Below are 14,562 nucleotides of genomic sequence, written 5' to 3'. Positions count from 1 at the left end.
CCACATGCCATTTTTTAAAAAGGTGACGTATGACAGAGCTGGGCAAACATTTTGTTTTAAATTGATTAAAGGGTAGCACCATGCGGGATTTGAGTGCAACTGTGGCTTACAACTTCCACAATCTCACTGGACAATTGTATCCTCTTTTACTGTAAATAGTGGTAACCTTCAAAACCCTGTTGCCCCATGAACCATGGGACTTTTTATTTAAAGGAATCTGACTATGGGGTGTAACTCCATTCGCAGACCAAAGATGGAGACCATTGAAAAATACATTTTAACCTGTCAGATATTTCAGACTAAGCAGCACATAAAAAGGAGAAAAGATTTTCATATTTTCAGAATATTTTCATAATGATTTCCAGCACAGATAGATGATGTCCTTTTTCTCTGTGGTACATGTGTGACTACAAAAAGGATGAACAGGCGTGAGGCAGGTCAGACATACAGTGGTGTGAAAAAGTTAGTGACCCTCAACTAAAATTATGGAAATTACAATTGCTTACCACAATACCCTTGCTTAACCAAAATAGTTTATATTGACAAGTCCAATATTTTAAACAATGGTTTATGAAGTAGAAAAAAATGTGTGAATGTGAAGAGTAGTGGATGTGCATCAATTTGGGCAGAGTGACAAAACAATTCCAACCATATGGGGCTCCAATCACTTTTATACTGTCTATAAATGGAACATCTTTAAGACCATGGTGACAATTGTCCTGCCAAGATATCCCAAAGTAACTCAGAAAGTCACAAAGACCCCAGATTAACATCTAAGAATTTCAGGCCTCTCTCACTGTGGCTGTTTTCAGTGTTCATGACCACTCAGGAAGTCACAAAGAACCCAAGAGTAACATCTAAGAATCTACAGACCTCTCCCACTGTTGCTGTTTTCAGTGTTCATGACTCAGCAGGTGAATGGGAAGAGGGTTCATTCAAGGATAGCCAGGAAGAATCTGTTGCTCTCTAAAAAGAACATTATTTCCTGTCACCTGGAAAACACCTGGACGATCCACAGGGATACTATAAGAATGTTCTATGAGCAGACAAGTCAAAAGCGGAACTTTTTGGAAAAAAATGATAAATTATTTGTGTGGCAAAAACTAAACACTATCTTATAATAGCAGATCCTCATCATGACCACTTAGCATGGTGGTGGGACTGTCAAGGTTGGAGGTTGCTTTGCTGCCTCAAGGCCTGGAAGGCTTGTCGTCATTGATGGAACCATGAACCATGGTGTTGTATCAGCAGATTCTGGGGGAGAATGACGGATCATTCATTAGCTGAAGCTGAGTTGAAAGTGAGTCATCAGTATGACCCTGAACATACAAGCAGATCCACAACAAAATGGTCGACAGTACTTTGGATTGACCAAGTCATAGTCTGGACCTAAATCCCATTGAAATGTTATGGTGGGACCTGAAGTCTGCTGTTCATGCAATGAAACCATCAAATATCAATGTCTTGAAACAGTTCTGTGAGGAAAAATGATAAATATCCTAAAAACTGACAAGAGAGGCTGATAAATACACGTACAGTGTCTAGATGAAGTCATTGCTGTTCAAGGAGTTACTGAATCTAAGGGTTCATAAATACGTATTCACACTTGTATACTTGTTTTTAGGTCATGTTGTTAATTAAATTATCCAAAGATATTTTATGTATATATTCTATACATTTAATCAAGTTATCTTAATCTTTATACACCAGAATACAAACCAGCTTAAGGGTCACAGACTGGTTCTCATCACTGTATGATTCTGTTTCACCAGAAACTGCAGCAGCAGGAGTTTTTTTATATATATTTTAACACACATTGCTGTTAGGCTAGTTTTTAACACATATTTAAAAAAGGGATTTAAAATACAATGTTTTGTCAGCTCTTTTTGTTTCTGAAATGTGTGAAAGGTGGACTATATTTATTTTGTTTGCCCAGCTTTTCAGAACCCCTTGCAGAAGTCTTAAAGCACTAAAAGAGAAATTAAAAGGCATTGCGACTTCTCAGGTCTCGCTCCACCTCTGTCTGTCTTTAATCGTTCCATGCCATTACGTGCATGTGCCCATGTCACCTCACTCATCCACATGGCTTTCTTAACCTGAATTGTCATGGGAAATGTGAAATCCCTCTGGCCCTGTACTAAACCTGCCTGTGCTATGTACTGTAAACCTATATCTTGAAAGCAGCTGCTTAACATAGCTCTACGCTAGAACTGCAAGGGATCTGCATAGAAATATAAGAAATAGCCCTTAAGTTGCTATACTGTATTTATACTGTAGTTAAGAAAAGCAATACCTTCAGAATGCCATCCAGTTTGAGAACCTTAAATATACCCTGTGGACGTTTACTTTTTTTTTTTGTACATTGCATCTGCGGTTTGATAAAGTACAACAATCAAAAACACAGAATAGGTACTGGTTTGACTACCACAAATATTAGCCAAATAACCTATAAGTTTTTGGACTAAGAGTTGTGAAACACAAAATGAGCTAACAATTTCCCTGATGCTTGTACGAGGTAAAACACTATGATGATGGTTACAATATTCCATAAGTGTACCAAAGAAAGTCTTTAACATGCAATTTGGAAGTATGCATAAAAAGTTAGAATACAGGTAACACAAGGCTCTTACCTGAGTGTCGGTTTATTGGAGTCTGTCCCATCAAGGGTGCCCTGACAATGTCTATATAATGCAAATGGGATCATATTACATCTACACCAATATGAGTATACCACTAGCTACTCTTCATGTGATATTTGCCGAGACAGAACGGCAATGCTACTGTAGATAAAAGACCCTTGCTACACAAAGATACAAGAATTTCCAGAATAACTCTGCAAATAGTTACCTGTGTCAAGTTTTCTTAATGACCTTAAAGGAGCAACAAGTATGCACTGCTGTCATTGCAGATGTTGCTTTCTTTCTAATTGCTAGAGTGGACCAGATAGTTGGCAGAGGTACTCCTGTGACCGATAAAGACCGAACTAAAGGGTCTGCAGAAGGAGAAATGCCAGAAGATCCCAGCATGATGGGACGTCTTGTCAAGGTGGAAAAACAAGTAAGGAACATTTTTGTTTTTCAGTTGTGGGTTGTTGACCACTGAGCGACACTAACTAAGCTGATTTTAAAGAGCATACCTATTTATTTCAGTGATCTGTTGTGCAAAGAATTAGTTGCTTAGGGTAAACTATGCAGCTTCAGAATTGCTTGCAAATAGGATTTGTACATACAGTAGGTTAAACACCTCATCTAAACATGAGGAGGCTCAGAGCCTGGTATTTCACAAACCGCAGTTGCAAAAACATAGAATTACAGCAAGGGGATTAAACCAGGTGTCTAAATTAAACAAAATATTTTCTTCGACAAAGGTTTCTTACATATACAGGTACACCTCATAGGTTCTTTACATATTTTGCAGTTGATTATTACACTCAATTATGGATGTGAGAACTTGGTTCACAGAAGGATATTATTAAACAGAAGTTCAGGAGGAATTGAAGTTCAGGATTACCTCAGGAGAAAGCCACATTGTAATTGTGCACTTCCCTTCTCTTATGTATAAAAAGTAGCCTGCCGTCCACAACTCTGTGTGCAACTTTTCTAGCAATAAGTGTTTTGGTCTTGTCAGAGATGGACATCTTTTGCCCTTGGTGTTAGATCTTATCGTTGTCAGGTACACCTCCTCAAAGACAGGATGGGAGTCACATTCTTCTCCATGAAAAACAACCAGCCCTGTTCCAAGTCCTGCTATTTCACAAGCAGGACTTTTTCTTCCTTTTATCCTGATGGTTTCAATTCTCTCTGGAAATTTGAAACAACCTCATCTGCTTTGTTTACTTCCCCTCTCACTTCCTCTGCCCCTACTAGATTTGCTCCCTCCCCCCCCCCCCCCCTCTTTTAGTGGTTGAATGTCCATCCCATTCCACTGCCCAGCACTTCTTAGTTGTTTTGTTTCCCCCTTTTCACAATTTTCCCTTTTCACTGTTGTCATAAGAGTCTCGTTACCGATACCAATGTCCATTCCACAGCAAGGATCCAAGGGCATGATGTTAGTCTGCAATGGGTCATTGGTGTTAGTCTGCAATGAGTTCCCTCATTTGTAACCCATGGCACTGAGTTTCCTCCCCCTTTACCTGCCCCTCTAGTGGCGTCCAACTAGTGCAGTGTCAGCCCTCAACTCTTCCTCCTCCCCACTCCAAGCTTCCCCCATGAATGTAGCTGATATTTCTTTCATCCATTCAGTTCTAGCAAACCTCAACAAGTGATAACTCACTTCTAGTTCACATCCTACTTCTGTGTCAGTACAGTTCATCCCTGGCTACTCTTCCGGGTCACTGTAGTGTCTCCACTGCCCACCACAGAGTTCCAGTCTCAAACAAACTAGAGTTTAGTTTCTGGTTAACAAACCTAAGTTCCAATTCTCTACATCATACATGCTTCTCATTCCCCATCAGTATCCCTTTAAAACATTGTACAGCCAAACATACTCGATGAAACAAAGCATCTTATTCACTTCATGCTACTATACACATTCTCTGGCTGGTTCCTGTAATAATTTGCCTCCACACTTGACTCACTCAAACAAAGCTCACGCTCCAATGGTTCTGTAAAACTGCAGATTGAAGAAATCTGCATTGTGTTTTGGGATCCTTCTGGGGGATGTGACAGCTGGGATGTTCAGCCAAGGCTGTCATTTCCACAGTTGGGTGAGTTAACGCGAAACACTAAAGTATGAAATATATTGACCATTCACTTTATTTTTTCACAATTAGAATTTTGATTGAACAACTGAAATTCATGAAGAGGGAACTATAGTGAAGTGTTAACCAGAACACTTGAGGTCAATATCTCTACTTTTATGATATCTCTTATGGCCAGATGATCGAGACATCGGTTTAATATGCCATACAAAGGGCATACAGGTAAGCACCAAAATAAAGGAAGTACCAACATAAAGTGTCTTAATAGGGCTTTGGGCCTCCACAATTGGCCAGAACAGCTTCAGTGCACCTTGGCATAGAGCAGATGAAACTCTATTTGAAGGATGTGACACCATTCTTCCATGAGAAGTTCCTTCATTTAGTGTTTTGTTGATGGTGGTAGAAAATGTTATCTCAGGCACAGATCCCGAATCTCCCATGAAGTGCTCAGCTGGGTTGAGATCTGGTAACCGAGATCTGGCGAACTGTGCTGTGGCTGTGTGTTCATGTTCTGTATTTGAGTTTGAAACAATCATCCCGGATTATTGGAACAAGTAATAGGTTTATTCCATGCTGAAAAGAGAAGAAAGGTGTGAAGAAGGCTCCACGGCTGAAACGTGTTTTCTTTCTTCTCTTTTCAGCAGGAATAAACCTATTACTTGTTTGTTTGCAGCCTATGCATGCTGACGCAGCTACCCACCTGAATTACTTCATCCTGGATTATTGTCAGTCACACTGAGGATTTTTTTTAAAAACTTGAAATTCGGTATTAACATGCTTTAAAAATGCTCAGTAAAAAAGCTATATTACCAGCAGATGTAAAGAACAGAGGTGGCATGCATCTTTTCTTGTCACTCATCTATTGCAGGTTATGTCAATGGAAAGGAAGCTGGACTTCTTGGTGAATATCTATGTGCAGCGGATGGGCATCCCTCAGTCCGAGACAGAAGCCTACTTTGGATCCAAGGAGCCGGACCCAGCACCCCCTTACCACAGCCCGGTGGACAGCAGGGAGCACATGGAGAAGAACGGCTGCATCACCAAGATCATCCGCTCCAACAGCTCCGTGGGGCAGAAGAACTTTGATGCCCCCCCGGCTTCTACCGGACCCCAGAGCCACTGCCCTCCTTCGACTTCATGGCAGCAGCAGCCCATCAGTGAGTACCACCGCTGTAGCCAAGGCACCTCCCCAGTGGGGGACCCCTCCTCGCTGGTCAGGATCCCCCCTCCCCCCTCTCACGACCGCTCGTCCGCTGGACACAACGGGAGCAGCCGCGGGGGCTCCGACCACCCGCGCGCCGAAGACGGGAAACAGCACGACAGCGCCCTGAGGGACAGTGACACCTCCATCTCCATCCCCTCTGTGGACCACGAGGAGCTGGAGCGGTCCTTCAGCGGCTTCAGCATCTCCCAGTCCAAGGAGAACTTGGACTTCCTCAATAACGCCTACTTCGGAGGTGTGGCCCTGTGCGCGAAGGTCAGGCCCTACATCGCGGAGGGGGAGTCTGACACCGACTCGGACCTGTGTACACCCTGCGGCCCCTCCCCGCACTCCGCCACTGGGGATGGGGCTTACGGGGACAGAGGGTGGTCCGGCTCCAAGTAGGGAAGGCAGAGGACGACAACGGGTGTGTCCAGACCGGCAGGGCGATCAAGCCTGGAAATGAGGTCCCGAGCTCCCTACGGAATGAGGAGGCTGAGCGCGGATAAACTCCTTGCTTTTCGAACCACCTGGCTTTCTTTGTAGTGACTGCTGTGGACCCAGGCCACACTAAAGCTGTTTTTTTTCAAACTCTGAGGTTTTTCTAAGAGGGGCGTTCTGGTAAACGTTGGCAGGAGGCAAACGCTTTTTCCACGTTGTCAGCTCTGTCCTCTAGGCAGTGTGAATGACCGTTTTGACTTAACAGAAATGATTTCACATCCCCCAAGTCTAGCTATAGTTGGCCCTCCACCCCTCACCTCCATTGTGTACTGAATGTATTTAATTTCACATCAGCTGAAGGTGATTCTACTAAGGAAGGAGGGCCCATCATAAAAATTAATTGCAGGTCTTAATCACTTTAAAAAGTGCAGGTATTGGCAGGGTTAATTTAGTTTCTGCTGTGTGAAGTTTGGATCTGACAATTACAGGAAGATGCAACTGTATAGATGTTACTTCACAATGGGTGATACAGTGATGTACCTTTTCCCATCACCACTGACACAGCACACACACTCATTTTTATGGGCTTTTCTTGCAATGTAACACTTCCTTTGTTTCTTAGTATACAGTGCTGTATACACTCGACTGTGGCTTTGACATAAGTAGCGTGCAGTTCATTTTTAATATACATAGAAAAAGGGCTGGGAAGCCTTTGAAGTGAATCTGCATTTTGGTGTGGCATGTTAATCAAAGCATGTAGTTAAACAGGAATGTAAATTTAGTGATTATTTAACAAATATCGGTCAGCATCAGCAAGCAGTGTAACTGGAGAACTCTTAGAGCATAAACTAAATGCATATTCTGAGGTAACTTTAAAAATGTGAAAATCATTAATGAAGTACAGTGACAAAGGTTCTCTCAAAGCCATGTTTATATATGGTATAATAAGCATATCAGGGAATGTTCCAAACCATGTGAGACAAAATTCAAAGACTGTATATAATCATCACAGGGTCTGATGAGGAAAACACTTGAGAAGATAAGAAATATTGTTTTTGTTATTGTTGCCAGATTCTTCTTCATCCAAGTTATCAAATCCATAACTTTGTATGGTACTCAGCACATAGATATTTCATTTCATACAACTGGTTATGTAAAAAAAAAAATCTATTTTACCGTGACCTTTTTATAATTGAATATATTTCTAAGTAGGAAATGGAAATGAATTTGAACTTAACATTTGTTACAGCTCTTGAAAGAGGGCATGCAAAGTTATTTAAGATAGTTTTTTAATGTGTTATTTAAATGCAGTGTTCCGTAAAACCCTATAGCATGACCCAGCATAATATACATCACAATGTGGACTGCACCTAGCCACATTAACAAAGAAATAAAAAAATACTTTCCCATAAACTCACATTCATATACACACTGTCACGATGAAAGCCAGGTTGAAGTTGAAAAACGATGCCTGTAATAGCATGTTTCATATATGTATGAAAAATTATTTTTAAGAACTCATAGGGCTGGGTATGCAATAGCAAATTTTAATTGCTTTTTAAAAGGTTGTACAAAAAATGTGAATGATTCCAGGAGGCTTTGGTGACTTTTTGTTGAAAGTCAGTCAAAACCTAAACAGAATATAAGCAAGGAGAAAACTGAATTCTGTCATACACGGCAATCTAGCAAAGACAAATAGGGCTGAGGTATGTAAAAACAATTTTCTGGAAAGCAATTAGAGGATGATAATGTTGCATTATACAACAATAGTTTTAAAATGTACTATAAATGTATATCACCATTACCATGTATTTGAAGACAAAGTAGTTTCAGAATTTCAAACACAATGTTTATGGTTGAAACAGCTCATTAGAAGTGGGCTGTGTTTTTTCATAGGCCAGGCAGATACAGACATCCAGTGCTTTGCTTGTAAAAAAAGCATATATTCGTGAGTTTTTCTTTTTCTAATAATGGAGTCCAAATTTAAAAGTTTGATTCCAGAATGTGCTCTGTTATCACTTAAGGTGTACATTTGCACAGGCTTCAGCAAGCTTTTCCTCTATAAATGTTTTGTTTTTAGATCTATAGGTAAGTGTGCAGCTGAATGAACTGCATTTGTAGAATTCCGATGGTTTTGTGAAAGACAAAGGAAAAGAAAAGGGTGAGTGTTTTGCACCAACATGAATTAGAGTAAGCAGAGGTCAGCACACACTATTAAGTCAAGTCAACCTTTATTTAAAAAGGATGTACGTTTTAGTGTCAGGATTAGTTGAATGTAAATCTAACAAGAAAGAGCATCCAGGAAAAGATTAGACAGGCCTAATCCATGGTTTAGCACCTGGTTAATTGAAGTTCAGTTTACATTGCTGGAATCCAATATGTAATCTTAAATTATTTTCTGTATACAGCACTGGAGCAAACTGCCCTTAGTGTGTAAAATAGTGTGTAAAAACAGTGTGTAATCTCACCCATCTCTGCTTTATCTGCTTGTGTGGTAAAAGGCAGAAAGAGTACAAATTCCAATGAGACTTTCACTGAAGTGACATCCTCTCTGAATTCATTGCAATACATTGTTATGTTGACCTATTTCTCTTACACTCACAGATGTGGTTTTTACAGTATGAAACAAACCACAAAGCTTACAGAACTGAAGAATTGAGCCTGTGTTGTATTTATTTGAAATGTGTGCTCAACCTGTTTTGTCTTTCAACCATAGCTCATGCAGTCTTTAAAAATTCGCCTGGGCAAGTGTAAGCTTTGCGTATTATCGGATAAAGATGTTTTAAAGATTTCGTTTTCCGTGAGCTGTGCGGAAGCATCATATGAAACCAAGCACATGCTACAGTGCTCCACCGATTGTGCCTCAGACCCCTTGACCCTTCAGAGGTGACCTGAGCTCAGTCCAGCACTTCTTAGCCCTGGGGCTGTGCCACAGACAGGCACAGGACACTGCAGGGCTCTGGACACTGCAGACTGGGCTGAGGATAATCAGCTGGTCACAAGCCTAGAGTTATATCGGAACCCCAAAATAAAAGGCATAAACAAACTGCAGGCATCTCGTCATGTGTCATGTAATCAAAACTGAATCTCAAAATGTGTGTTTTATTGTTTGTTTTCATGTAGTTCATGTTGTTCAGTTTTGCTTTCTAAAAGTTCATCAATCCACCAGCTCCGCTGATACAAATGGAGTGATACAGTGTAACCTTTCCTCCCACGGCCCAGGCTCCATATTTTTCTCTTCTCAAGTAGCCAAACCAATAGAAGAGTCTTTTTCATTCAAGATAACTTGCTGCTACTATGGCACTGGGATCAAAATGCCTGGTTTTTGGACAAAGCTGAGTAATGAGAGCAAACAGACATCGTTTCTTTTTTATATGAGCGGCAGTTGCCTGAATAGAAATGGTTATGGGAAATGAGCCGCCCCAGCTGAATTCAGAATCTTCAAATTGTGTGGTCATGTCATCAATATTGCCCAATTTGCAAAATCAGTAGAGGCTCAAACACCTGACCTGCTTAGTCAGAAGTATTAATCTGTGTATGACAAATAAAAATCCATAAAAGTGATTCTGGAAACAGCTGGATGGGATTCTTGGATCAGTTAGCTTCTCACAACAAAATAAGCTGGACAGGCCAAATGGCTGCCTGTCGTTTGTAGTTCTTCCTGTGGTCTTAAAAGAGATGCTTAAATTCCCTGCCTTTCTTCCCTTAACTATTCTCTGTCTGTGCTGCCTTGTGTGCAGATGGTGTTTTCCCCCAAAGATTTCTCTCATACTGATGCCTTGGCTTAGGAGTTGGGGGCATTTAAGAAGTGTTTCTGTTTCGTTGGTGAGCTCTCAGTTGCCCATGGTGCATTGAAAATACAGCTGTGAATGTAAATGACTTCCAACACCATCGCTTTATATACGTCTCACATGTCTGATTGGGAACTTAGTCTCAGCCTACAGCCGGTTTGCTCTTTTCACTCACTGTGAGAGAAACCTCTTACTGTTCATGGGTGACATGTTTTGGCAGGGTTTTCTCGCTGCACATTGGTCACCGTCTTTTTCTCAATAGCTTTACGTTGATAGAGAAATGTTTGCTTGATTTAAAACAAAGTCATCACCACTATCTGCAAAGTGAAGCAGGGTAATGATGATAGTGGCAATTCATAGACACCAGTAACTGTGCTTTGAATCATATGGGTTTTTATAAGCTTTCAAATGTTCCATGAGTCACTGTTGTTGCCATAACGGGATTTTTTATTGCCGATTTGTTTTTTAAAAAAGAATGTTAACCTGATAGCAATGGAATGCCTTTATTTTTCCTGTAAACATGGCCTTTGTAAGCATCTCCAGCAAAGAAAAACACTGTGCTAGTAGCATTTCTGCTGCTCCTAACATTGTGGAATAGAGTAGAGCTCTAATTGTGAAAGAAAAAACAATTGGCTTTCTTTGTCAGACATTGTAAGTGCCAGATATGGGTTTCCTATGTTTCTCGTCTATTTTGTAAGACATTTTCAGACTTACTTTATTTTTTATTGTCCTGAACATCATGGTAGAGCGTTTGGTATTTCCAACAAACGTATTCTTCAGAGAGATGCTATTAGTCTTAAGAAATCCAAATGTTTATTTTGGGGGAAATAAATGGGTGAACGACAGAGGTTAGGTCTCTGCATGGGGGTCTTCCACTGTGTGCAGATAGAATTAACGACAGGGTCTTTCAGAATTTGCTTCTGTTTGGCAGCTGTGGGTGACTGGTCAGAAGACTGTGCATTTATTATTGCCCTTTGCATTGATGGTAGCATTCATGGTACACTTCTGAATGTATTGCTTTTACCTAACTTCTCAGAGCTCCTCAGTCACAGTTAATGTAAGGAAAACAATCACACAGTGTTTATGAGTGACAAAAGCAATACCAAACAGCGAGCAGATCTTGACGTTCAGAACTTTACAATATGGACTACCAGTCCTGAAAGCCTTAATTTTAGACGTACAGTATGACACTAAGTGGTTGCATCAGTTAACTACCACTAATTTCTTTTGCTCTGACTTCATCTTTTTACTTAAACCGATGAAAGCGTGAAAGAAAAATCTTTTCATATCAATTTTCTGATGTACCTAGGGTCTTCAACAGGTTAACACAGTCAAAGTGTTTTAAAAATAAGGTTTATGAGTACTAATTATGTATTATATAATGTTTGCAGTTATGATTCTTTTTTAATTTTTTAGATATGTTTAAAATGAATGCTTGCCAGCATGTTTTCAACAGCTGAATGCCATAAATATAGCTTTCACATACTGCATAGCATCTGTGTTGTAGGACAACCATGACCACATGGACAATGTATAATAAACTTTGTACATCTCATGTTCGGGACTTGTCTTCATATTCATTTCAGCCTGATGAGTTGTGACCACAGACATAGCTATAGTATTGTGTATTGATCTACTGTACTTTTGAAAGAAAATAAAAATGATGTAGACTTCTGTTTTATTAGTGTACTTTGTTGTGATGGTATGAGAAGCAAAGCTGTTTTGTTTAGCTTTTTTGTACTATTGCCCATATAGCTATTGTATGTCAGTAATTATCTGCTGCATAATTGTCATGCAGATTTGTCCCCAGACATTCAGTACACACTGTGCATAGAGATTATACTTTCTCCTATTTGTCCACATAAACTGTCCGTGGGTATTGATCATTACAAAAATAAAGTCTTCTATGCATACTGTATGCACATGTGATTCAGGATCTTCTATGTATCCTGCAACAAAATTACAAAAGCCATGTAGCAAATCTGCTACATCTGGCTGTGTTGCAGTTTTAAACATGAAACACTAGGGGACACCTGCTACCCATGTTCTAAGAGAACTTTCACTTTCCAGTATATTTTAAGTGAAGATTGTAAGATTGCTACAAAACATCTTTTGGATGATTTGGAGTAGGATGGGCCATAATATAATATCTGAAAAAGGTATTTTACACATCACTTCATGGTGAGGTGTTATTAGATTTATTTTAACCATAATACTCAATGTTGCCCAGAGTGTATCTTGCCTTGTGCCCATTGCTTGCTGGGATAGGCTAAAGCTCCCCTTGACCCTGTACTGGATAAACTATCTAGAAAATGGATGGATGATTAATGCTCCAATGTTAAATCGATTCATACTTCATCAACTATTTCCGACATATGCATGATCCATTTTAATTTTATACTGTGGATTTTGCAGGCAGGTTGTATTACCTATGACATCATAAATAAAGTCTACCAAATATTCTGAACAAAATGTCATTTTAGCGAATCAACAAATAAGCAACAGATGACCAGACACAGTATGTTTGAAAAAGTTTGTATGCATTAGTGGGAAAGGTTGCACATCTTATCTACTTGGAATCATGCAAAAAGTATCGACATTGAACATCTTAACAAATGGATTAGCTATCACCTCAATAATATAATCTCACCCAAAGTTGCAAGAATATCTTGGCTAATAGTTGATGAGACTGAAGAAAAAAAAGCACTCCAACTGGGGCAGACCTATGTTCTCAGCCCTGTTTTGCCGCCTTCTTCCTTATTCCTCTGAACAGAAGCATTTCGCGTTGTACCCACAAGGGGGCTCCTTCTGCTCTCTATAAACCTTGCCTTACAAAAGTATTCATCTCCTTCCAATGATGTCCAATTTTGTCGAATGACAAATTCTATACTGCATATAGTATACGTTTAAAATGTATTTATATTCAAACTTCAATTTACAAACTGAACATTTTTAAGGATGAAAAAATTAAAGGTTTGTTCCTTGGATACCTCAGCTACCGGACCGCACCTGGAGACCCACACAGGGTTCGTAAATGACATCGTTCTCACACTAGGGGGACCTTGGTTGTTGGGCTGCCATAACCCCTCCCGACCGCAACCACCACCACCACCAGCAAATTCTCATTAAACACTTGTATTTCACAAGAATCACCCAATAAGATAAAGCATTTAGGCATGTTTATTGTGAAGTCAGGAAGAAGATGTTTTGCCTTAACCCACGTGGCTGAGGGCCAGCCACCCTACTGTGGAATAAGGAAGTTTGAATCCCCAAAAGAACCGAGAGAAACCCCAAACCAAAAAAGTAGAACTATGCATTAAACTGTAAGATAAATGGAGATTAGAACTATTAGGCATTATATAGTATATTTGGCAATAAGAAAGAGTGAATTAGCAATTCAGTTGAGAAAGGAACATGTGCAGTGCAAGTGGGTGGCTGAGAGACGTCTGAAATGTTTTTATTTATAATTTGAATGTTCACTCACTTTTTATTGTCTGAATGGAAACCCCAAAAGAATAACAATGCTAATATGGTACAGTTCACAAAAGCTGCAGAGGACTCTTAAAGGGATGTGAGAGAATCTGTATGGCCAAGAGCTGCAAAAGCTTTTCATTGTAGGACACCACGCAAAACCTCTAGACAGACTGTGAAGTAGTATTTGATTTGTCAGCGCACAATACCGTGTTGCCAGAGATTAGCATCAACAGCTTTAGCAATGTCCACTGTGCGAGCAAGGACAAATTTGCTTTGCCTTGATGATTAAATATATGGTAGGTTCGGTATCTGCAGAAGGACCCTTTAAGGGGATCTGACTGGAAGTAGAACCTCGAAGAACACACTGCTCCACAGGCGAAGGCGGACTATGGCCTGAACAGAACACTGTCAACTTCTCTCTGCCAGCTCTGTTTTTGCAAATACCACAGACAGATGAAAGATGAAGGTGTCTGGTTTAGATAGACACGCTGGGAAGCCAGTGCTCATGACATCACAGTAGGCAGAATATGCCTGGCTAGGAATTTGGACAATACAAGAAGCTTAAAACAGCTGTGGTCCACAGACTGTAGAGGGACAGAGATGGTGAAGTGAGGCAACAAGGAAGGAGACCAAGGTAGTGAGGTCAGGGCAGTAGGGAGTCATTGGGATGAGCCAGGGAAAAGGGGAGGACACCACTATGGAAATAATAGTTGGTTTGTGTAAAAGCTGTCTCCTGGAATTGAAATGGGAAAGGGTAAATCCTTTGCAGTTCTTAGCAGGCAAACTGTTGTCCTGTCTCTGATACTTTGTGAAGAGGAATTGGAGATGGAGGGCAGTGCCTTTTTTCGTATGTGTGGAGCGTGCTGAGTGGCCAAGGGGTCACGATGCTCTCACTTCAGGGGCATCATTAGGATGGGTCTTGGTGGCTTCAACCAGTGGATTTAAGAGGAAATGGA

At 40.3% G+C, this 14,562-nt stretch overlaps 1 protein-coding gene across 1 annotated transcript in view; it reads left to right on the top strand.

The window, feature by feature from the left end:
* The window catches only part of kcnq2b (potassium voltage-gated channel, KQT-like subfamily, member 2b), an 87,033-nt gene extending 75,232 nt beyond the window's left edge, over positions 1-11,801 (top strand). The window contains exons 15-16 of the mRNA XM_088937577.1: positions 2,934-3,057; positions 5,568-11,801. Of these exons, the coding sequence (XP_088793703.1) occupies positions 2,934-3,057; positions 5,568-6,305 (862 nt within the window). The 3' untranslated portion in view covers positions 6,306-11,801. The remainder of the gene's footprint in view (positions 1-2,933; positions 3,058-5,567) is intronic.
* The last annotated feature ends 2,761 nt before the right edge of the window (positions 11,802-14,562 follow it).

This window comes from Atractosteus spatula, chromosome 19 (genome assembly GCF_055471065.1).
Source record: "Atractosteus spatula isolate fAtrSpa1 chromosome 19, fAtrSpa1.hap1, whole genome shotgun sequence".
In the NCBI taxonomy this organism is placed as follows: Eukaryota; Metazoa; Chordata; class Actinopteri; order Semionotiformes; family Lepisosteidae; genus Atractosteus; species Atractosteus spatula.
Note: the sequence above shows the minus strand (reverse complement) of the source record. Positions and strands in the feature narration are given on the sequence as shown.